Source organism: Sebastes umbrosus, chromosome 12, assembly GCF_015220745.1.
Source record: "Sebastes umbrosus isolate fSebUmb1 chromosome 12, fSebUmb1.pri, whole genome shotgun sequence".
Taxonomy (NCBI): Eukaryota; Metazoa; Chordata; class Actinopteri; order Perciformes; family Sebastidae; genus Sebastes; species Sebastes umbrosus.
This window is the reverse complement of record NC_051280.1, coordinates 33,034,797-33,060,937: the sequence shown is the minus strand read 5'-3', so window position 1 is coordinate 33,060,937 and position 26,141 is coordinate 33,034,797. Positions and strand designations below refer to the sequence as shown.

Below are 26,141 nucleotides of genomic sequence, written 5' to 3'. Positions count from 1 at the left end.
TTGACTTAAAAAGTCACATATTTCATTGACTATCTCATAATCTTGACTTTTAGTCATAATAATTTTGATTAACAATTTTTAAATCTCATTATCTTGACTTAAAAAAGTCACAAAATGTATATAGTATGTATTGAATTGTGCTTTAAAAGCCATATAATTGAGCTTAATTGTCTCCTGATTTTGAAATGAAACTGAAATTTTTACTTAATCTCTCATGATCCTGACTTTAAAAGTCATAAACTTACTTTGTGCCTCATAATTTGATTTAAAAACGCACTATTTGACTTAATATTTAATCATCTTAAATTTTAAATTTAATTTAGTATCTTATAATTTAGACTTAAAAATAATGTCTCATAATTTGAATTGAAAGTCATAGTTTTGACTTAATGATCCTGACTTTGACTTTTCACTCATTGACTTAATATTTAATAATCTTGAATTTGAAATAGAATTTAGTATTTTGGGAGGTAGGAAAGGAAAAGAAAGGATGAAGGAAACGACAAGAGGAGGAAGGAAACGAGGCATTGTGGAGGTAGAGAAGAGAAGTAGAGGTTAAAGAAGAAACAGGTAGGTTATATATTCAATAAAAATAAAGATTAATTGCTGGATTTCAACAGAAATCTACTCTTTCCCCATCAAACTACACAGCCTGGGTGAAATACTACATTTCCCATGCTGCCCCGCGCACACGGGAAGTGCGTCATTACGCGTGACCTTGCCTCTCTTCTTCTGTGGTTGTTGCAGCAGACGGAGAGGTCGACAGCATGGCGAGTAAAGATCCCGCGGTGAGTCTTACATCTTTATTCTCTCTTCTTCTTTCTGTTACAGATTCTATATTCATCCATGTCACTCCTCTGCCTTCAGTTCCGACCGAGCAGCTGTTTCCCGCCTTCTGCCCGCCTGCTCGAGACGTTAACGTCACAACAAACCTTTAAAACGCCAAAGACGTCACAGACCGAGCTGATGTAACGCTAAAGTAACGCCAGCTGTTCAAGTAACGTTGGCTGTTCAAGTAACGTTGGCTGTTAAAGTAAAGTTAGCTGTTAAAGTAACGTTAAAGTAACGTTGGCTGTTAAAGTAACGTTAAAGTAACGTTTGCTGTAAACTAGCTCACAGTTAAAGTAACGTTGGCTGTTAAAGTAACGTTAAAGTAACGTTTGCTGTAAACTAGCTCACAGTTAAAGTAACGTTGGCTGTTAAAGTAACGTTAAAGTAACGTTGGCTATAAACTAGCTCACAGTTAAAGTAACGTTAAAGTAACGTTGGCTATAAAGTAGTTTACAGTTAAAGTAACGTTGGCTGTTAAAGTAACGTTAAAGTAACGTTTGCTGTAAACTAGCTCACAGTTAAAGTAAGACAGATATTAAAATGTGGATGACTTTAAAGAAATGTAATTAATGTGAGTTAACAAACATTAAACTTAAGTCTTGCAGGAATCGTTAAATCAGCCTCATTCACCTCGTAAGCAGAGATATGCCAGTCTCCACCTAGAAAACAAACACATTCATATTTCCTCGCTTATTGGTATAAGAACACGCATTATAAAACAATCATTTAAACTTCTGCAGAATCTCCTCTTCAGTTCAGCATATATATATATATATATATATATATATATAGTACACTGAGCTGCTTTATGAGTTATCTGTAAACCGAATTTTAGATTAGAGTTCATACATTCAAACTACATCATCCGTTATGTCTAATTATGCAATTAATTTGTTTTTTGTGCTAGCGAATATTAAAATAACTGGACTTTTGAATGTAGTTTGGTCGGTCCTGCACACATGTGGAATGTTTTTGCTGCTAGATGCAGTCCTTGTATTGTTGTTGGGAGGTGTCAACCTTCAACATGGTTACCCATCCAGTGCGAAGGTCACTTGCTGTTAATGCCTGTGTAATACGTTTTAAAGGCCTTTTCTACCCTGAAATCCGCCCGGTGTGAGTTGTGTCAACATTTGTTCCTGAAGTTTATGAGCTGCTTAACTCATCTGAAACTATGGTCTTTGTGTTTCAGGGTTTTCTGCAGCAGCTGCGGCAAATAGCAGCCAGGATGTCAGCAGGACCTCGGGGTGCCGGAGTCGGTCTTAAGCTGCTGATGGGTGCTGGAGTTCTGGCTTACGGAGTGAAGGAAGCAACATACACAGGTAGTTCTGCTTTAGCTTTTCATCCAAGCACGCATAAAGATCCGTCAGTCACCTGAACACCTAGTCACTAGTTGGCTGTTGGACTTCAGACCGAGCTTTCTAGTTTCCTGTAATTTTTTAGTCATGAATACGCCGTCATGGCCAAAAATAAACTGGTACCTTTTACACTTTTTTTCAAATAAGGCAACATGTCCTCCAGGAATTATTTATTATCCAGCAACCCAAAAATCAAAGAATAAAGACATTTCACTCACAGATTAGTGGTATTTTCTTTTTCATTTATAAAGGACATGTAATGTTTTATACTTCTGGTGAATATAATCCATCAATCTGATTTCCATAGATGTATTTAGTATAAACAGTTCCCTTTGTTAACACCTTATTTTGAAAAGCAGACGTAGTCCCGCGTGTCTACTTCCTCTAACTTCTCCAAGGTGGTCTCTAGCTCTCCCGTCAGCTCCGTTCTCTTTATCCATCCATGGTCAGCTCCATCGGGGCCGTTTCAATGCAGAGAACATAAGTGTTAGTATCTGGGTGCTCTACAGTCGTAGCATCGGCCCATTTGACCACGGAGACGAGAGCGACAGCCGGCTCCACCGCCACGTTACCGCGATACGATAACGTTTCCTGCTAACTTTTTCTGACTTGTTTTCAGACATATTTCCCTCCTTTTTTTGGGAAATCTTTTGGGCCATATTTCGGACATACTTTGGCATTTTTTCTGCCTTTTTTTCGGACATATTTTAGCCTTTAAAAAAAAAAAAAGAAATCAGACATATTTTGGCTTTTTTAAAACTTTTCTCAGCCTTTGTTCCGACTTATTTTCGGACATATTTTGGCCTTTTTTAGACGTTAGCGTGCAGCTTTAGCTCTGCTCCTCTGTTCAGCTCTGCTTTTCCTGTCAACGTGTGACACCCAAAGTGTTTCCATCCTTTACTGGATGTGTAGTGTTTACCACGCTGGATTTAACTTGGGAGGGTGCAGGTCGTATCCACGCTGACCCTCCAACGTTTTCTACTTTTTAGTTTCGGCTTGCGGTGGTTTGTTTTGGTTGACGGATACGGAACAGATACGACGTCACGTTACTCAAACTACAACAATAAAAGCAGTAACTTCCTTCTACCTCCACATCGACTCAAATGAAGCAAATATATCGATTCTGGCATTAAAAAAATCTATTTCAAAATCGCGATACATAGGTGAATAGATTTTTTTATTCTGGTTGGCGGAGGCGTACAACCACGAGGTGGTAATTGTAGTTTTAGTCATGATGTGTTTGTGTGTCCTGTAGTTGAAGGAGGACAGCGAGCGATCATCTTCAACAGGATCGGAGGGATGCAGATGGACACGGTTCTCGCTGAGGGACTCCACTTCAGGTAGGACGCTTCTCCACGTGTAGCGTTTCCACGGCGCTCAGAAGAACTGCTGCTGATTATTGACTGATGGTGACAGAGGAGGGTTACTCTCAATGATGACAAGAAGAATGAAAAACTGCCGGAGCTGCTGCCGGCCTCATCCTGTTATCCCGTCATCCCATGGACGACGTATAAACCTTGACATCCACGATCGTAGAATGCACCTGATTGGTGGTTTTCTGCTCGCTGTTTCAAACAGGAAACAACATGGCAGCCTGCTCAACTTCTGAAAACATTTTAAGAGAGAAATAGTCTATGATTAGGCCACTGCTGAATCTGGTAGATCGCCTAGTTTCACAGCTTGGTCCAAGTTTAGTGAGCAGGACACGTCACGCTCATTTGCTTGAAGTTGAGATTTGTCAGCTTTATGCAAATACAGACCCCCTCCAACTCGACGCAACACTCCCAGCATGCACTGGGAGACTGCTTCTCCTGCTTTCCATAGGACATGAATGTAACTTCATCACTCAGTGACAGACTTTTGCGTTTGTAGGGCTGGCCCTCTGCGGTCCAGACAAAAATCTATATTTCTGGCCTCATTGGATGCTTTTTCTTATTTTCTTTCCACATATTATTTCTTCTTAATAGCTCAGAGCAGTTTGCGGAAATAATCTTGCAGGAAATGAGACCGAAAGACGCAAAAACGAAACAACGAAAAAGGCAAAAAGAAGACGAAAGAAAATTAGAAAAGTTTGCTAGTTTGTTAGAAAAAGAAAAGGAGAGTAGATAAAAATATATGGATTCATAAAAGCAGAGATGAATTGTGACACAAAATTTGTTTCATGAGCAGAAGACATTATTTCAAATGAGTTTTTTGTCCTCTTCTGTGGAAGCTGCGTCCTCGCTGACTGTGGTTGTTGTTGTTGTTGTTGTCTTCAGGATGCCCTGGTTCCAGTATCCCGTCATCTACGACATCAGAGCCAGACCCAGAAAGATCTCCTCACTCACAGGAAGCAAAGGTCAGACTCTGAAACAGAAACACTCAGCCTTCAAACGCAAAAGAAACAAACCTCCAGAGAAACGTTTAAAGCTGATCTGACACGTCTTTATTGATCTTGTAACGACACGTTTTTACTACGATACGATTTCCATGGTTCCGATAAGATTCAAGGACAATATCTGGCTCATCTAGTACGAAACGATACGATTCAATGATTTGAAATCGATTCAGTAACTTTTTTTTTTATGCTATCAGTCCTTCCTCCTGTCCTCTGCTGATGTCACTCACTGCTGCAGGTAACGTTAGGGCTGGTGGGGGGGGCTTTGTCTCAGCCAGCTGATCAGTTTAACAGTAAGATACATGACAAACTAACCTAAACAGTGAGACTACACAGCCTACTGCCAGCTTTAGTTTCAGTCTTATAGCCGAGGAGTATACTTAATGAAGACACATTCACTGAAACACGGCTTACTGCAGGGAACTAAAGTCACCAGATGTTACTGCGCATGTGTTGTACCCCAAAGATATGACGCGTACTCAGCCTCGTTCCATAGGCCTCACAGAGCAGCAGGAAGAGGTTGCAGCTGCCCGGAGCCCGTATGTACGTAGTACCTATGATGCCCTGATATCGGGATCCAGTTTTCCGTCTCAACGCTGCATATCGTCACGTTTTTATATCGCGATATTTCTTGGCACGATATTTCGTCACACCCCTACAAATACATACAGCTTTTATTCAAAAATAATAAAAAGTGCAACTGCAGGACCTGCTGCTTCAGCTCTAAAGATACAAGGCAGGGCAATATTTAACACTCAATATAATAAACCATCTTCTATTCTAGTAACATAAACAGTTTAACCTGCTGCTTCTGTCCTCATTTTCAATATAAACGGTAGATCAATAATACAGAGATCAACCGCTGATAGTAATCCAGTAGTTCACCTACAGGGTTCATTTGGGCTCTTTTCATACATGAAAACATTTTAAAACTATGTCGGACTAACGTTAGCTGAGTTTCTTTTTTGTTTTTTACTTTACTCCCGTCGTGATAATCTGCCTCGCGGACCGTCTGCTCTCCGGCTGGATACGTGAGGCTGATGCTGCGTGCACGTAGATATCATGACGGGGAAGGGAAAGTAATTTTCTCTGAATGAAAAAACGACACGGGGGAAAGCTCCTATGGGTGAAGCGGCCCTCGTCAAGTGGACTGATAGGGCCTGAAACTCTGCCGACGGGCTCCTCTACACCGCAGCGCCAGCAGCTTATGCAGTCTGCCGTTCGTCTGCAAGCACGCCATGGATGTGTGCTCGCGTTGCAGAGGGCAGAGCTGGCAAGCTGGCGCAGGTCTGGAGAGTGAACTGGAGTAACGTTTAACATTTCTTTACTAATAAAAGTGCTAAAAAACACTTTCATATGACGTTTGTAGTCCTTAAATACACGGTGCAAATCCTGAATCATTACACCCCTAACAAAGATATATTTGAGCCTCCATGACAGAGTTTCTCCACCAGAGAGTGCTGTGTCTTTCCAGAATGAACCGGCCGTTCAGAAACAGTATAATGTGTTATCATTAGTTGTCAATTAGGGATGCACTGACTTATCGGCCGAACATCGGTATCAGCTGATAATCGCCTTGCTAACTGACATTCTCCGATGGCAGTGGCCGAGGTTTACCTGTTGTGTTGCATCACTTTTGCACCGGCTAAATGTTGTGTTGGTTATTTGCGGTCGGTCTCTGACAACAGTAACCAGCTGCTGATTCAGAGAAGAAGACGCTGCCTGCTCACGACTCTGACACTTTGTTCTCTGGCACAAAAGGGGAATGAATAATAGCAAAAACAGAATAGGTATCGGCCAAATGGTTGTTTTAAACATCGGTATCGACCCAGAATACAGCAATCGGTGCATCCCTGATGTAAACCTGTGTGCCTCTGGTTGCTCTCAGACCTTCAGATGGTGAACATCTCACTGCGAGTTCTGTCCCGGCCGCTGGCGTCCAACCTGCCCGTCCTCTACCAGCAGCTAGGACAAGACTACGACGAGCGCGTCCTGCCGTCCATCGTCAACGAGGTGCTGAAGAGCGTGGTGGCGAAATTCAACGCTTCTCAGCTCATCACTCAGAGAGCACAGGTACTGCACACAAAACATGTCTTCAATATACACTCACCGGCCACTCTATTAGGTACACCTTGCTAGTACCGGGTGGTCTTCATCTGCTTCAAGGTTGGACGTGTTGTGCGTTCAGAGATGGTATTCTGCATACCTTGGTTGTAACGAGTGGTTATTTGAGTTCCTGTTGCCTTTCTATCATCTCCAACCACTCTGCCCATTCTCCTCTGACCTCTGACATCAACAAGGCATTTCCGTCCACACAACCCCCGCTCACTGGATATGTTCTCTTGTTGGGACCATTCTCTGTAAACCCTAGAGATGGTTGTGTGTGAAAATCCCAGTAGATCAGCAGTTAAATACTCAGACCAGCCCGTCTGGCACCAACAACCATGCCACGTTCAAAGTCACTTAAATCCCCTTTCTTCCCCGTTCTGATGCTCGGTTTGAACTTCAGCAAGTCGTCTTCACCACGTCTAGATGACGTAATGCATTGAGTTGCTGCCATGTGATTGGCTGATTAGCTATTTGTGTTAACAAGCATTGAACAGGTGTGCCTAATAAAGTGGCCGGTGAGTGTATATCTACACATAGATTAAGCTCGAAACTTTAAAGAAGCACAATGACGGCAAAAAGCACAAAACCTGGCCCGTCTGAATTGCAGGGTTTGAAGGAATGTTGTGTTAATTTAATTGAAGTTATGTTAATTTAAGTTAAGTGCAAACATGAATTCTGTTATGCTTTGCTTTTCACAACATTTTTATTATGTTTTCTTTTGATGTTATAGAAGATGACCTATTTTGTTAATCACTGTTCTTGGCAGAGAAACTTAATATTCAGATTAAAATATTTTGCAATTATCAAGTTTCGAGGCATTGTCTATGTTTCACTGGGGTGTGTAAATTAAGACATTAAGTCATTGATTAATACCATGCTGTAACCCAAAAAAAAGGGTGCGACCAAATCATGTGCTTGTGCGACCAACTGAGAAAGTTGGTAGCACCAGTGCTACCAGTGGAAAAGTTAGTCTAGAGCCCTGATCTATATCTATATCTATATTTATATATCTATTAGGGCTGTCGGTCGATTAAAATAGTTTATCTCAATTAATCACACATTTTTTGTCTTATTTTATTTTCCCGGATGTTGTGAAAGTGAAAACCCGTCTGGAACCGATCTCGCTCCGTATCTCAGGAGAGAGAGAAAAGATCCCGTCATCGCTGCCGGTTTTGTGCCGTAAACATTTCCGTTTCCTCCTCCAGGTTTCGCTGCTGATCCGCAGAGATCTGTTCGAGCGGGCGAAAGACTTCAACATCATTCTGGACGACGTGGCCATCACCGAGCTCAGCTTCAGTCGAGAGTACACCGCCGCCGTCGAGGCCAAACAAGTTGGTGAGTTTGGTAGATACAGGAAGTCAGCAGACCTCTGGGCCGACGGCTCATCGCTCCAGGTTGGATATAGATTACTCTGCCGATAATAACTCCACTAATTTCTTTAACGCAACAGTTTAAAAGCCATTGAATTCATCATGTCATACTAGCATGTCATGAAGGAGGTTAAATAACGAAAGGGACAATGGCATTATTTTACAGTAAGAACGGTCTGTATTCAATGTGGAATATAAATATAAGCGTGAATAAATCTCCCTTTAAGGTACATTTGGAACAGATAAAAATGTGATTTAATTTGCGATTAATCGTGATTAAATATTTTAATCGATTGACAGCCCTAGTAAATTTCTGACTTTATTTTCTCAGAAAATATTCAATATTACACCCCTCTGTCGGCTCTGTATTTATTTTATTCATTATTTTCTTTTACCTATAACAGCCCTGATATGCCGTCATAGTTATAAGTACAGATTGTGCATAATTTTCTATTTTTCAAAAGAGGTTAAAACGGGTTTTAGAGATATTTTTAGCAGCTTGTATTATGTTTTATTTTTGTATTGTTTTTGTTTTTTTATCAATCGCAATTTTTATTTTTCAATATATAAAATAATCAGTTAACCATTTTCAAAGGGGTCCATTGACCTCTGACCTCCAGATATGTCAATGTTGCCTGTTGGGCTGCAGTTTGCCATGTTGTGATTGGAGCATATTGTTTTATGCTAAATGCAGTACCTGTGAGGGTTTCTGGATCAATATCTGTCATTGTTTTGTGTTGTTAATTGATTTACAATAATACATTTATACATACATTTTGCATAAAGCAGCATATTTCTCTACTCCCATGTTGATAAGAGGATTAAATACTTTAATGCATGGCATTCAATTACTTCTAAATGTGCATAAAAGTGCTATAAATCAATTGTATAATTTGCACTTTACGTCCTCTTCGTTTCATACACTACATTTATATTTTTTTACTGTACATTTTTCTATTTATGAGTCTTAAATTTTGCAGTACTTGTATTTTTCTTTTTCTTTTCTCTTGTTATATTTATTGTTGTGCACCTACATATTCCTCGTATATGAAGACGAAGTGGTTCTGATCCTGATGGAAGTGTAATGTGTGTGTGTGTTCCTCTCCAGCCCAGCAGGAGGCGCAGCGAGCTCAGTTTTACGTAGAAAAGGCCAAACAGGACCAGAGACAGAAGATCATCCAGGCTGAAGGAGAAGCTGAGGCTGCCAAGATGGTGAGTTTATCGTCAGGTTGAGATGTGTCTGCAGTCGGTGTGAAGACGTTAAAGTGTCTCCTCCTCCGGTGTGTTTTATCATTTCTGTGACAATTCATATTTATTGTTTGAGTCATTTCCTGACTAAGTTGATCAGCCACACTGTTGGACAGTTTTATTTATTTTAACAAATAACTTAATTTTGTGCTCAAAGTTAAAAAAAAAAAGAAGATTGTTGGTAAAATGTGAATATGATGTCTGATTATAGTAGAAGCTGCAGGTCAAAGGTCATCCTCCAAGCTGCAGGTCATGATCGTTTGAGGCTGAACAGCGAACTGATAAATCTGTTTATCTGTCAGTTTGTCTTTCTAGTTAGTTAGTTAGCTAGTTAGCTGTAGGTAGGCTCTGAAATCATCAGGACATCCGCTACTTTGGCAGGCGGGGGAAACTCTAGAGATGGAAATAGAGCACCTCAGTTGTCCGCTTTCTTGACATCTCATTCCTCCGAGACTATCGATTCCTCTTATTGATGCTTTCCCACAGTTACGCTGCACAATGACGCAGACGCACGCTGCATCATGTTTCAGTTTGTTTGGGACCGGAGACACGGAGGAGAGAAAAAAAAACGCTCAACAGCGTGGTGCTACTAAACCTGAGGGGACGCACCCTGTTTTTTCCTGATAAAGCGACACTGTGAACAACAAACTGTGTTGAAATCAGCAGGAGGAGCGTTAGTAACGTTAGCTGTTAGCAGCTCAGTCATAACTGGTTAAAACAGCGGAGCTACTGACGTTAATTGAGGTGCCATTGAGTTATTATTATTACGCGTTCAATGTCTGCTCACTAAAAGGACTATTGGGCGAAGGTAAATTACGTTATCATGATGCGTTCAAATGTAATCTCGTAAAATTAAGTTTTTGGAGAGAAACTTGAATAAATCCAGATGTTTGAAGGAGATGTTTTCACATCAATATAAAATAGATAATAGAGAGAGAATAATGACCTGTTGAACTTCATAACAACTTACCAACATTTCTTTTAATCAAAGCAAATAATTAAATAATCATAATCATTTGAATTGTTTGTTTTTATGCAAATAACCACAATAGATGACAATAACAAAGTACAGTACTGTGTACAGTACCCTCCCTCCATGGTGTCATTTGAATACTGTAATTTACCGTGTGTGTAATGTTCATTATGTAAAATATATCGAACATTGAATGACTTCAGATCTAAAATGTTGTTCCTTCATTTAGCGCAGAGATTTCAAAAGTGGCAGATAAAGTTTCTGAGTGGCAAAAAGTTAATGTCAGGCCGTGGGTGTAGTTAGCTAGCTCAACTTATTGTTTTCATATTAGTTTTAGTTTCCTGCACCTTAGTTCAGTGTGTTTATTTTAACCATGGTGTGTGTTTGTGGTGAACGGTTGAAATCAACACAGTGAATCACACAAAATCCCACCGTCAGAATGAACACAACACGTTGACTGTCTCTCTCACTCGCTCTCTTCTTCACGTCTCCTCCTGCTAGAGATAAATTAACGGAAAGCAGCCGATACCGGAGGTTAGCGGGCCTCTAACAGGTCCGAACGACGGGGAGCACAACTTTCAGCTGATAAGAAAACCAGAGAGAAATAAATGAATCTCAGAGCAGCCGGTGCTGGTGGACGGTGCTCCTCCGAACACGTCCTGAAACTGTATTTCAAGTGGCGGCAATATATCTATCCGTCCTCCGGTGAGAGAGAGAGAGCGAGAGAGAGAGATATAACCACACCCCCATTCTCTGTTTGAGGAAGAACCAAAAAAACAGGAAGGGCGGGGTTAAATGAACTTTTAGAGAGCAGTCGTGTCTTCATAGTGAGGATCCAGTGTAACTGTCACCAACAGCCAGCGGTGGAAGGAAGTACTCGGATACATTAATGAACCCTGCGGGGCCACTGGGTCAAACCGGTGTAACGGCAGCAGCACAAAGTTTGACCTAGAAAGTTCCAGTAGCTGCCGATACACCGGTTAACTAAAAGCAAACATAGAAGGTTTGCTCAGTAAACTTCCAGTTGTTGTCGTTACACCGGTTTGAGCCAGTTTGCTCATATCAGCAAACTTTTCTGTCCAGCTCCGGGGTTCAAAGTCAGTTATATTTACACAGCCCAATATCACAAATCACACATTTGCCTGCCGGTACGCAGAAATCTTCAAACAATCCATTTTAGAATAGGAGAAAATAACACATTTATACTGAATGAAAAAAGAAAAAACTGCTTTTGATTATCTTAAAGTGGGCATGTCTGTAAAGGGGAGACTCGTGGGTACCCATAGAACCCATTTACATTCACTGATCTGGAGGTCAGAGGTCAAGGGACCCCTTTGAGAATGTATGACATGGTTGGTACCGATGGATTCATCAGGTTTTCTAGTTTCATATCTTCACTTTAGCTTTAAAACCTCGCCCGTCCGTCAGAGTTTTAAGGAGTTGACTGATTTACAACGATCTAATTGACACTAAAAACCTCCTCAGATCTGATGGATTCCTGCTCCGACGTGAACTCCCTCGGCCTCGCCTCACGGATCGTGGCGAGAAGCCGAAGCCTCTTAAACAAACACTTCATCCAAATATGCAGTAATTATTTTCCGCGCCTGTCAACATGGCGTGAGAATATTAAAGCTGAGCAGCGACACGCCTGCAGCCGTGATGATTGTTTTTGAGAGACCGGCTCAGCCTGCTGCTGTTGGTCGGCTCGCCCTCCCTTTTGTTGTTGTGTAACACTGTTCTCCTGTGAGTACACTAACCATCTCAATGTGTGTTTGTGTTTAGCTGGGCGAGGCCGTGACGAAGAACCCAGGCTACCTGAAACTCAGGAAGATCCGGGCGGCGCAGAACATCGCCAAGACGGTAAGAAATGTCCACCGGAGACTCTGAGTCTCCGCACCGCTTTCCACTGTTCTGCAGCTGGAATGCAGCACAGAGAATTACAACAGGTTTCTAACAGACAACATGTTGATCCCCATCTGCTCTCAACTAGCTTCATTTACCATTCTCACGAAACCGTCCCAAAACGCAACCTAGAGCTGTTTTTCACATTATCATTAGTTGACCTTCTGCACCCTAACACCTAAAATAACTACCCATAATTAATCAGGACCAGTTCCTCAACCATAAGGCTCATATGCATACAGCTGGTCTCATTTGAAAGGTAAGAATCTAAAGAATATGAATAAGTATGGCTGTCAATCGATTAAAATATTTAATACGATTCAGTCAAAATGTTCCTTAAAGGGAGATTTGCCAAGTATTTAATACTCTTAAAAAAAAAAACATAATACAAAAAATAAAACATAATACAAGCTGCTAAAAAATGTGTTTAAAACCTGGACAGATATGCTGCTTTATGCAAATGTATGTATATATTTATTATTGGAAATCAATTAACAACACAATGACAGATATTGTCCAGAAACCCTCACAGGTACTTATGTATAATGTATATACATATATATGTAGTATATGTACTTACTTATGTATTATACAATATATAAATACATAAATAAATATAAAAAAAATAGAATTGAAAGGAAAAAAAAATAGAAAATAAAAATACTTGTAAAAAATAACAATGGAATAAATAAATAGAAAAAATGGAAATCAATGAACAACACAAAACAATGACAGATATTGATCCAGAAACCCTCACAGGTACTGCATTTACCATAAAACAATATGCTCCAATCATAACATGGCAAACTGCAGCCCAACAGGCAACAACAGCTGTCAGTGTGTCAGTGTGCTGACTTGACTATGACTTGCCCCAAACTGCATGTGATTATCATAAAGTGGGCATGTCTGTAAAGGGGAGACTCGTGGGTACCCATAGAACCCATTTACATTCACTGATCTGGAGGTCAGAGGTCAAGGGACCCCTTTGAAAATGGACATGACAGTTTTTCCTTGATTAAATTTAGCGATAAGTTTGGAGCGTTATTTAACCTCCTTCACTACCAGCTGGTATGACATGGTTGGTACCGATGGATTCATCAGATTGAGCACACTACAACCTCCAAAAGATCGTTTGCGTGGGATACAGACAGCTCTAGCGAGTTAATATGAGGCTTCAGCAGTTTGGGTGGATATCTTCTAAAGTCACCATGTACAAAGTACAAGTACGAACAAGGACTGCTGACTTTGTCTTCCATCACTTACATTGAAAACGTGTTGATATGGACACCTGACTGTTATTTGAAGACAAATTTGGAAAAATTGTCCTTTTTAAATTTGGTTTAAATGTTTAACGTCTTCACCTCAGTCTTAACGATGCCGTCATGTCTTCTGAGAGGTCAGCAGTAGTTTTATTTACTCCTTTTTAAAGGATAACATCTTATTTAACTTCAGAATTAGTGTCACAATCTTCCTTGAAAAGCGTTGAGTTTAAATTGGCTGCCGTGACGACACCCTGAAAACCATCCAGTGGCCCCCTGACGGGTCCAGAGCCCCAGTTTGGGAACCAAAGGTGCAGCTACTAGTCCACCAGGTGGCGCCACATGAACATGAAATTTGAGGGGGAAGTCAGAGGAAACCTCAGCTTCATCCTCTTCTGACATTTAACCTCTTGTTTTTTCTCTCCAGTTTTCTTGGTTATCAGGTCTTAAAGGGTTTTTATATTTTAAATTAAAGTTATAATATATGATCTTTAAAGAGTTTATTCAGTACAACTACGACTTTTTAACATCATGTCTTCGTCAGGTTTGACACCTGAGCATCATTTCACCTTTCGGCACGATCCGTTTTAGATTTAAAAAACAGCTGCTCACATGTTTCATCTGGTGAACAGCATCTCGTTAAACTGACTTTTTAATTGTTAATACTAATACGTGTTGTGACGCGTCTACGCAGCATATAAACACTTAATGAATGGGTTATAAAACATTAGAGCTGTAACTAACTAACGATTATTTTCGGTATAGATTAATCCGCCAATTATGTTCTTAATTAACGGATTAATCATTTGGTCTGTAAAACATCAGAAACCCCCCCAAAAATGACTTAAACTATTAATAGTTTTTGATTATATTATTGATAATTGAATAACCTTTGCAGCTTGATAAAACATTATATACACAATATAATAAAGTTGTAAAGTGACACAAAACTGGGATTGTTTACTTTAACACATTTTTAAAGTGTTTATTAAAGTGTTTTTTTTAACCTGTCTATATATTAGGGCTGTCAATTAATCTCACATTTTTTTATCTGTTCAAAATGTACCTTTAATCCCAGTTTAAACCTCTAGTCTAGGGTTAGCACTACTGGAATATCACCTGGATATAATCCCAGTTTAAACCACTGAGTAGTCTGCAGAGGGACTAACTCGATATTTAGAGCCCAGTTGGCCCGTTGTGGTTCAATAATGATCAAGGGTCACTTTTCTGGACTGGAAAACTAATCCAGCATCCACGTTCAACAGTATTCTCCCATCATGCAACACTGTGTTGACATCGTCTCATTCCATTCAGACTATTTCACGTGTAAATAAAACATTCGGTGTCTGAATGAATCTGTTTTTATCTCTGTTCCGTGGTCGTGTACCTTTACGAGACCTTGTGGTGTCAGATTAGTGATGATATTCGTTAACGGGGAGTTGACCTCATCAGCGTTAACGCTCTCTCTGTCTGTAGATTAGAGTCACGTCATGTGGCGGCGGTGGCGTGTGTTTCCTGTATGGACGGTGAACGGGCCTCAGCAGCTCTCACTGGGCTGTGAATCAGCTCAGTGTTGGAGCTCCGACAATGTTCCCATTGTGCTCCGCTCGGTGGTCAGGCCTCCACGCCGAGGAACTCTCCACCTGTGTTTTCTCTCCTCACACTCACTGTGTGTGTGTGTGTGTTTGACCTGCAGGTGTCGCAGTCCCAGAACAGAGTGTACCTGAACGCTGACAGCCTGGTGCTCAACCTGCAGGACAAAGACAACTTCAAGTGAGTCCTGAGACGCACCGTTTCAGACACGTTTTAAACACAACACGAGTTTTAGGACGAACTCCGTCTGCAGCAGCGACGATGGGGAGCTGAGTCAGACGTAGCACCGGGTAACGTTAGACATTTATAACGTCATAAGTTGGGGCAAAAATCATAATCATGATTATTTTTGGTCAATATTGAGATATTAATTAAAGGGCCAGAGTGTAACTTTTAGAGATCTATTTGCAGAAATGGAATATAATATTAATAAGTATGGTTTCTCTTTCTATGAAAATAAGAATCGATGAACACGATGCTGTTGGCCCCCCGGTGCACATTAGATACTATATTGTATGTTTTTCCTAACCCTAACCTAAGTAGTCTTGTTGCCTAAACCTAACCAAACTGTGTAGCATATTCAACTTGGCTGGGTGTAAATTATGGATAAATTAATATTTAAATATGTCATTAAATGTAACAAAAAATGTAGTTGTTTATTTGTTTATGTATGTATTTATTTATTTATTATTATTATTATTATTATTGTAGTAAAAAGAAATCTATAAAGAAAAGAATACATAAATAAATAAGTTTGGGAAAATAAATAAGAGGTAAAATGCAAAGGGCAAATCGTTTAAAAATAAATAAATGCATGAATACATAAATAAATACATACATTTAAAAATAAATATAAAATAAATAAGGAATAGGTGCAAAAATAAATAATAAAAAATAAATAAATATGTTAAAAAAAAGCAAAATTAATAGAAAGATAAATAAAGAAGCAAATTAAAACAGAAATATAAATTTATCAATTCATTAATTGCTACATTTATTTTTAATATTATTTTTGCTACATTTAATGACTTATTTTTTTATCGAGTTATTTATTAATTAATTAATTTAGTATTATTTTCGTCCTCCGTAGTAAACAGCTGCTGTGGGACTATTCCCACACCGGTGCAAATAGAGACACCACATTAAAGGTTTTGATATTCTGTGCTACGAATACATTTACGTCCTGGACACACAGCATCTGAAACATGTGACTCTGAAAGAGAATAATATTCTGTTCACACCAAGAGCAAAGCAAAGTTTCGCCTCGCATTACTCGCGTGAGTCGGACCGCCGGGATCATTTGTGTTCATTCGCTCTAGACGCTCCGGAGAGGAGGAGCTCGTCTCCATAGATACCAACAACTTCTCTTTCCTCCATCAACAATGGAAGAAATAACAACTGTTGCTGCTTTGTTCATGTTGGTGAAATGTCAGAAAACCAAACGCCGTCGTGTCTGGGTTCATAACATCACCCGGCGGCGAGCTGTATTCACATACAGCGTCATTACACTGACTGTATCTAACAAGCCAAGCGTCTCTACTGCGGTATGAACCCAAAATAAACAGATTGTGCTGTGATTTAATATCAATAAACGGATCAGAATGATGCCGAAATAACGACATAATGATTCCGATTAGTAAAAAGTCTGAATTCATGTTTTGTCAGGTCTGTTACCATGACGACAAGCAGACAAGTTTTAAACTGCTTGTTTTGTGAATGGAGTCTGGGTGGATCGGTGTTGTAATTTTGAATCTCTCCGTGTTTCTTTCAGTTTGTTGTTGGGGAAGTAAAGAGGACATCTCATCATTCCTTCTGGTCCACCTCTACAGAGATGAAACGTCTTCGTAGCTCACTCGTTTCTCACCTCTCGGACGCCGTTTCCTCCACATCGGGTTTCTCTGTGAATCTGCCACCACGTTTATACGCCACTACAAAACTGACTTTAACCTGCGGAGTGCATCATCCAGCGGCCGTTTCACCACGGTGGATTCATTTTGAAAGGTTCCTCTGGTGTCGGTAGAAGTCTTGATCCTTCTTTTTGTTTTTTTATATATATATATATATATATATATATATATATATATAAATAAATATACGTAATCATCTGTAGACGTTAACCGCAGCATCATGTTTTATTTGTGAATAAAAAGCAGTTTCCCCCGTTGAGAGAATCTGCTGCTTGTTTTGGTTTTTCTTGAGTTTGTCCAGACTGAGAAGTGAAGTCATGTTGAGCCTTTTCAACCCTAGAAAGATTATTTATGTACATGTAGAAATAAAGATAAAGCTCCGGTTTGATGAATAAAATGTGAAAAATTAAACTTTTACCGACACCACAGGAGTCATTTTTTAAAGGGTCACCAAAAAATAAACATCACTGGTATCATGACAAGGAAATATGAGAGAATAGTCGTAATATTATAAGTAATTACCAGAATTCTTTTCATTATGTACGACTTTTTTGTTAAAATAATGTCTTTTACTACAGTACAAGTTGTCGCGCTGCAACTACAAATATTGTCATTATGTTGTTGATTATTCAGGTTAATGCATTTCAGCTGTTATTAAAAAGAAAAGTTCCTGGATTTTGTACAAAACTCAAAATATTTTTGTTTTCTGTCAGAAATGTTTTTTGCAATTTTTGCTTGAAAAACTCACTTTAACATTTAATACAACAAATGAATGATCTAAAATGTTGCTTTAATTAAATGAATTAATTGCTTCTGAGCTCTAGAGTTTTGTTTGTGGAGCTTAAAACCGTAAACGATACAACAAGGCTTCTCTGAAATCAAGTCAACATGAAGAACTCCGGTGTTTCCTGCTGAAGTGCCGAGTGAGAAAATGTTTTGAGTTAGTGTGAGCTGGTCCTTTACAGCCTTTACAGTACCTGGTGATAAACTGGAGTCTGGTTTCCTGGTTCTGAAGGGAACATTTATCCAGTTGATGTTATCGTTTCGAGGGGGAGCGGAGCAGCCGCTGCACTCGACCACGTCTCTACGTTGACCTTCCCGAGGACGAGGCCATCGCCGCTCCTCCTGTGAACTCTGATTTGGATCTTCTTCTTCTTCGCTTTTCCTCCACTCTTTACTGTAACCGTACATATTTATAAAAGCACTGTATTAACATAAAATAAATGTTTTATTAAACACTATGAAGAACAGATGAGGACATTTTAAAGCGTTTATTAATGTACATTATTTATCATTATCTGTTCATACAGACTACTGACATGATGAAACAAGTACCGTCAGCTGAGTTAACACTGCTCAGCTAGCGTTAGCTAACTATCTGTGGCGTTATTGTGAAATACACTCACCGGCCACTTTATTAGGCACACCTGTTCGATTGCTTGTTAAAACAAATAGCTAATCAGCCAATCACATGGCAGCAACTCAATGCATTACGTCATCTAGACGTGGTGAAGACGACTTGCTGAAGTTCAAACCGAGCATCAGAACGGGGAAGAAAGGGGATTTAAGTGACTTTGAACGTGGCATGGTTGTTGGTGCCAGACGGGCTGGTCTGAGTATTAAACTGCTGATCTACTGGGATTTTCACGCACAACCATCTCTAGGGTTTACAGAGAATGGTCCCAACAAGAGAACAGATCCAGTGAGCGGGGGTTGTGTGGACGGAAATGCCTTGTTGATGTCAGAGGTCAGAGGAGAATGGGCAGAGTGGTTGGAGATGATAGAAAGGCAACAGTAACTCAAATAACCACTCGTTACAACCAAGGTATGCAGAATACCATCTCTGAACGCACAACACGTCCAACCTTGAAGCAGATGAAGACCACCCGGTACTAGCAAGGTGTACCTAATAAAGTGGCCGGTGAGTGTATAACGTTAGTTGCTCTAAGTTGATCAACTAATGACCACAAAGTAAACATCATTAATCGGGCGTCATCACAAGCGGAACGCGTTCAAAGTGTCTGCTAACCGTGTTAACTCTTGGTTACTTGTAGTGACGGCAGCTGTGTCCTTGTAAAAGCCTTTAATTTGACTTTAATCCATTTTAAATATTTGTGTTTATTATCTACGCCAACCATTAAAGGGACAATTTGTAACTTTCAGAATGTGTTGTTAACAGCTTCACCTGTGGCCGTTAAATCAACTAAAGTCAGCGTCCTGTTGCTCGCGCTAGCTCGCTCTAAATATACCTGAACGAGCATCGCTCAACACAGTGAGGAGACACACGTCAGCTAAAAGCACAATATCACTCTATATTTCAGCTGCTTGGCAGTAATGTTAGCTGACCAGACCAAGGTCTCTCCATGAATCAATGCTGATCCTAGTGTTGGCTTTTCCCGCCTCAGCGCAGGCTTCAGCAGCGGAGCTCCTCAACGAGTTACGTTATCGCCTCCCGACCGCAGCCGGCAGCCGTAATGGTGGCGGCGCTAAATGGCGGAACACACGAATCAGTCGCCGGATTTGTCCATAGATGAGGCCTATATTGTAAATTGAGTCGCGATGTTTTGTCATTTTTAAAAGTGGGTCCCCTTAAAAAAGAGTTGCTTTAATCTGCTCAAACTTTCATTCAAATCTCAAAGAAGAGTTTAAAGTAGAATAAGTCCTGACTGTTGATTCGTCTCCTCTCAGTGCAGGAGAGGGTCGGAGGGTTGGTGGGTCGGAGGGTCGGAGGGTTGGTGGGTCGGAGGGTCGGAGGGTCGGTGGGTCGGTGGGTCTGGGCTGCAGAACAGACGTTCTGTCAGTGTGAGTTCATGAACGCCGTCAGCAGGTCAAAGCTGCTGCAGCTTTTGTGTTTGTGTAACACTTGATAAGCGTCTCACTGAGTAAAGCCTCAAACTAAATATGAACATTGTTGAGTCATGGTCGTTAATAGCAGCGAGTATTTCTGTCAGCAGACGGCCTCGTACAACACACGCACTTCTATTTGTTTGTTCCACATCCGTCCCGTCTGCTCCTCCAACTTTAATCTCTACATTCATTTACATTTAATGAATATCTGAAGTTTGTTTTGGAGCTCATCAGCACATATTAATGTTTTAAATCACATTGTAGCATGTCAGACTGCCTCCGTCTCATCCTCCATCTTTAGACCGCTGACTAACCGTTTTAAACCAGACCACTAAACTAAAACTCCCTGACTGACTGGTGATCTGTGCCGACACCCGTTCATGAGTCACTTATTCCTCCTCTCCTCTGCTACACCTCACTAAAGCTGAAGATCTGAGGCCTCGGCTAATTTCGTCGGTCACGTGACCCCCTCATCATCATCATCATCATCATCGTGTGTTTGTCCTCCTGCTCTCCTTCCTCTCTCCTCCACAGGGTTACAACAAAAAAAAGATAAGATGGCTGCCGAGTTATTTATAGCCCGAGCTGTGAGCAGAGAGGCTGAACTGCAACCTAAAATCTGCAGGAGGGGAGGAGGACGGGGGAGGATGGGGGAGGATGGGGGAGGAGGAGGAAGAGGAGGGAGTCCATTGTGTCAGCCACACAAAGCGAGCTGCCGTCCCTCCATGTTACGAGAGGCTGCTGTTCTTCTGCATAAGAAAGAGGAAGGAGGAGGCGGAGGAGGGAGGAGATTTAAATCTCATAGGGGAGGATGGGGGAGGAGGAGGAGGAGGAGGAGGAAGAGGAGGAGGAGGAAGAGGAGGAGGTTATGGTACAGGCCGGTGAATATTCATGGCAGGTTTTTTAAAAAAAAAGGAAAGAGGTGGGGAGTGCTGGGAGACGGAGGGAAGCCGGGATTGGCTGCCGCATCACGCCCCCTCACACACCTCACACCAAAAGCCTGTGAGCCGGCCAATCAGGAGCTTCTGCACCGTTTGAAAGATGCCAAGAAGAAGAAGAAGAGGAAGAGGAAGAGGAAGAGGAGGAGGGGAAAAAAGAGGAGTCAGAGATGATGAATGTGCTGCTGGTGTCGATCTGCAGCGGCTGCAGTTTGTGAAAAAACAGTTCTCTTTTTTCACACCTTGCGGTCCCTTCACACATCGATGCTCTTATTCTGCAACCGAACGCTTGTTCACAGTTTATATCATATCAATCACGTGTTGTGTGTTTTAAATATGAATGACTCTTCATCTGGCAGCTGGAGGTAACTGCAGCATCAACACCTCCACCCACCTTTCTCTTTCTTTTTAAATACATCTCTTTATTTGACGTGTTAAACCCTCGTTATAATATACCAGCAGAAAATAATCCAATATAAAGGAAGGTATAAATGACGGTTGTTCAACCTGCACCTCCGTGTTAGTGTGGAGACGCTACAGAAGACCTGAGGCTCAACATGGACATCTATCTGTCCTTTCCTTGTCCTTCCCGTCGTGTCCTGCGTTGCGTCTTTGCTGCAGCTCTCCGTCATCTTCCTGCAGCAGCGGCGGCGGCAGCGGCGTTGACATGCCGCTCATTGTGGTGACCTGTTTTTTTTTTGCTCCAGATCATCAGCGCCTTTTAATCTTCCTTTGGCTCCTGCTTGATCTGCAGTGCATTATTGCAAATTCGCTATTAAGAGCGAGGAGAGGAAGGAGGAAGAGGAGGAGGAGGAGGAAGAAGAGGAGGAGGAGGAGGGAGTCAGCAGCTTTAGTGAGAGGGAGATCACACACACATGCTAACACATGCTCACGGCTCCACCTCCCCTCCACCTCCCCTTGCTGCCTCCACCCCTCCCTGTCCCGTTTCCACGGTTGCGAAAACAAGGACGGATTACCATTCATCTGCTCCGTCGCCATGGAAACACTGACCTCACACTGTGGTGACCGGGCAATATGGGCCAGTCGCCATGGCGATGTGGCTGCCGGTGCTGTGCCGTGTCGTGCCAGGCGGGGTGGAGAGGTAGGGAGGGAGGGAGCAGGGGCTGCTGGGTAGTGACGGAGCGGCCTCTGAAGCTCTCCGCAGTGTCGTCAGTAAACACACAACTGATGGTGGCTCTGGTGTGACCAGCTGAGGGCGCTCAGGAGCGCCAAAAATGAATCGCAGCCAATGAGAGAGTCTGAATAAACGACCGTTTCTGGCAGCCGTGGGTAGAGATGGAGCAAATAAGATTAAAAAGTTTATAAAACTTTCGCTATAATCATGTGTCCTCCAGTGCTCATAACGGCATCTGCAAGATTTCACAGACCGGAGGAAAACAAGCAGTAAGAGCTGATCTGAGGTCTGCCGTATCTGAGCAGCTGTCAGTCACTCGCCAACTCCGATCAAACTCTGATCAAACGGTCAAACTAGGCAGTGCTGATCAAATATGAATCAATATTCTGTTACGTTAATGTCTATTCCTCTCCTCAGATGTTCTCAGAATCATCTTGTAGAGCACGGTTTAGCTGTAAAATGAGAACGTTTGTGACCCGGCAGCTCATGTTGAGGAAACACCAAGCACCGCCCACCAGCCGGAGCTCAGCCAATAGGAACGCTCTCTCTCTCTGAAATGATCTGACCTTCATGCGTCACTGAGCAACTCTCATAGGAATGAACCAGGCCCCGCCTCGAACGCTGGATTCAGTTCTCTTAATACATCTAATATTCCAAGAAAAAAAACTCTGAATTTCTGAGACTAAAGTCGTAAATTTTGGGGGAAAAAACTCAGATAATCTGAGAATATCAACACTCATCTTCAACTGATTATCCGGGGTCAGGTCTCGGGGTCAACAGCTCCAGCAGGGGACCCCAAACTTCCCTTTCCCGGGCCACATTAACCAGCTCTGACTGGGGATCCCGAGGCGTTCCCAGGCCAGAGTAGAGATATAATCTCTCCACCTAGTCCTGGATCTTCCCCGTGACCTCCCTAGAGGGCTTCCTTACTAGATGCCTGAACCACCTCAGCTGGCTCCTTTCAACGCAAAGGAGTAGCGGCTCTACTCCGAGTCCCTCACGGATGACTGAGCTTCTCACCTTATCTCTAAGGGAGACGCCAGCCACCCTCCTGAGGAAACCCATTTCAGCTGCTTGTACCCGCGATCTCTAGTTCCTGACCCAGCCCTCATGACCATAGGTGAGAGTAGGAATGAAGATTGACCGGTAGATCGAGAGCTTTGTCTTCCGGCTCAGCTCTCTTTTCGTCACAACTGTGCGGTAAAGCAAATGCAATACCGCATATTATTTCTGCACAAACGTCCACTGAACATTCACTAGATATTCTCAGAGCTAAACTAACTCTTCCGCAGTGTGGAGTGTGCGCGCGTTCACGTGTAGAGGTGGAGCAAGACAGCGAGAATGCGCGCGCTGAGTGAGTGAAGGCAAGCAGAGACTCCGGCCACACGCGAGCGAGCATGGGATCCCGACCCGGTAGATTTATACCTGTAAAATGTTACAAACAGTCCCTTTAAATTACCAAAAGCAAGTACTCATTATGCAGAATAATTATGATTATTGATGCATCAATGTGTTCATCGCTTTAATGTCGTAAAGATGGAGCTCATTTTAATGACTTTATATACTACTGGGTAGTTTAATCTATAATAATACATCCTCATTTATTAGATGGTTTATTATGTTTTAATAATCTGAATTCTGTAAAGTAACTAAAGTTATCAGATAAATGTATTTTGGAGGGATTATTGATCATTTTTATCAATTCTCGAGTGGTAAAAAACAATGGTTAAATTTAGCACCAAATCTGAGTAACAAATGGTATCAACTCCAAACATTACTGCAACAACTTATGAGAGATAATAGAGCATCATATACTGCTATCATCATGTTCTAAACCCTGATACACTAGAACAACTTGACACGCATTGCTGAGCTCCATCTCAAATTAATCTCCAGGTTTCCAGCTTTCAGATGATGTTCACCACTTCTATGTGACATCTACTGTTGACCTGCTATCTCCCCCTAAACACCCCCTGGACCCCCCTAAAGAAAAAGACCCAGTCGTGTGTCCTCGGTGCTGCAGAAACAAGACAAACATGGAGGCGTTTTTATGACAGTGAACTGCAGGGACGTGTTGATGTTGATGTTGATGACGACGGTGCTCGCTGAGTGTGAAGGAGAGTCAGTTTCCCAGAGGCCTCTGCTGCTGCCTCGACTAACTGGTCTCTGCTTTTAAACCCTCAGTCAGCTCCCCCTCTCCTTACCCACGGGAAACTACGTTTACATGCACAAAATGTTCAGCTTTTGTTTTGCCCTTATTCAGGAAAAGAGTGTATTCCTACTGAGCTGTTGCCCCGGTCGCACTAAATGATTTTGTTCGACAGGACATTTCAGTAGAGACGTTTAATACGACAATAGAATAGAAATAATATTGTACGGCTCTTTGTAGGAAGACATTTTACCGGCATCCAGTAGTCTCTTTCAGTCCAAAATGGCGTAAGCGTAGCTCTGCTGCTGGGCGCTGATGTTGACATGGAACGAACTATTAGGCTCGTTGGTGATGAGCATGACCTGCATAGAAGCAACCGCCGCGCAGTGCACGGCGGTTAGATTTGTGTCTGACTCGCTCTGACGTCATGCTTACGTGGGCAACGATGACCTCACGAGATCGAAGCGGCCGCAGTTTTTAGAGCCAGGCGCCGCAGTTGCTCTCCACCGACTGCAGGATCCAGGGGCATTATGGGAAACGCCTGACTTGCGCCTGATCAAAGAGCTGATTGGCTCTTAGTTTTGACAGCAAACACCACGTGTTGTAGAAAGTCACAACTTTCTGTGTGATTGTAATATTTAACACTAGATTGTAGGATATTAGTCTCATGTTGTGTAATGAAGGTTTCATCTGTTAACAAACTCATCTGGTGTGGTTGATAATAATAATTATTATTATAATAATGAAGGTTATATATATATAACACTTATCAAAACGAGTGCTCATTATGTGCTTTACAGGGCGGACACGCACATTTCCACATAGATTTACAAACAAATATAAATAAATCAGAACGTGCTCTTAAAACTACAAGTGGCCTACAGATCGGATCTAACAGGAAGTCACTTTTCTTGTGACTTCCTGTATATTCTTTGAAAGGCTGCTTGAAACAGCTGGAAACTGTCCGACTTGACCGCAGCTTTTAGTCTCCGCCCCCCCGCTGCTGCTGCCGCCTGATCTCGTCTACTATCCAGGCGAGGTAAAGTTCATCTCCAACGAACCTACTGACTTTCACTTCTTATCGGTATAAGTTCTTTGGCTGAGAGGCGCTCACCAAACGGCGGTATTTGATGAGTTGGGGAGTGAGAACGTTTCCTTGAATGAATCTTTCCTTGAATATTAAAAGACTTCTAAGCACTTTAATCCGTAACAATACGTTTATGAGGTTTTGTGTGTAAAATCTGAATCCATAAAGCCAACAGCAACTCCAGAAGTCCCGTAAATGTAGTGGATTTAAAAAGTGCCTCTGAATGAAGTCTTTAAAAAGAGAAATACCATTTTCAGAACTTAAAGGTCCCATATTATGCTCATTTTCAGGTTCATATTGTATTTTGTGTTTCTACTAGAACATGTTTACATGCTTTAATGTTGTTAATGTAAAAAACACTTTATTTTCCTCCTACTGTCTGCCTGAATATACCTGTATTCACCTTCTGTCTGAAACGCTCCGTTTTAGTGCATTTCAACGGAATTGCAACGGAATTGCGTTGCTAGGCAACAGTTTGGGTCCATGTTTACTTCCTGTCAGCTGATGTTATTCACATCCACTGCAACAGGAAATAAACTGGGACACATTTAGAGTGTTTACGTTTAAAACCGTGTAATGGTCTAAATATTGTATAGTTGTGACATCACAAATGGACAGAAATCCTGACGGCTTGTTTCAAACGCACAATTTCTGAAAACGAGTTGTGTGTATTTCTCCGTATATTGAGTGTTTTGATACTTTCAGAGTATTTATATATATCACTTAAAGCTCCTTTATTTGATAAAAGACATGGAAATGTGACTTTTTTACAATACGGGACCTTTAACAAATGTACTTCTCTGAAACACGATGCTTCTATTTTAAGTTTCAAGAGCACAAAAGTCCAGAAACTTCTGTTTTTTTTCGACCGTTAATAATCCCAGATTGATGCCACAACAGCTGATAATGAGAGGGCCGAGGGGTTAAAGGTCACAGCACCCTGACAATACCTCCCCCCCCTCCCCCCCACCTGAGCCTCCTGCGGGGCCCTCATCAGGATCAGGATCTGTTGAATCAGAGCTAATTAACCTGCTTCTCCTTCCTGCGGAGGTCCGCGGGGA

The 26,141-nt window shown here is 41.6% G+C and overlaps 1 protein-coding gene across 1 annotated transcript; it reads left to right on the top strand.

Moving 5' to 3' along the window:
* Positions 1-633: 633 nt before the first annotated feature.
* LOC119498482 (prohibitin-2-like) lies at positions 634-17,741 on the top strand. Its single transcript, XM_037787457.1, has 10 exons — positions 634-788; positions 2,021-2,150; positions 3,442-3,526; positions 4,445-4,524; positions 6,452-6,636; positions 7,878-8,007; positions 9,151-9,254; positions 12,046-12,123; positions 15,121-15,197; positions 16,789-17,741. Exons 1-10 carry the CDS (start codon positions 768-770, stop codon positions 16,805-16,807), a joined length of 909 nt encoding a protein of 302 aa, XP_037643385.1. The 5' UTR covers positions 634-767; the 3' UTR covers positions 16,808-17,741.
* Positions 17,742-26,141: the final 8,400 nt, after the last annotated feature.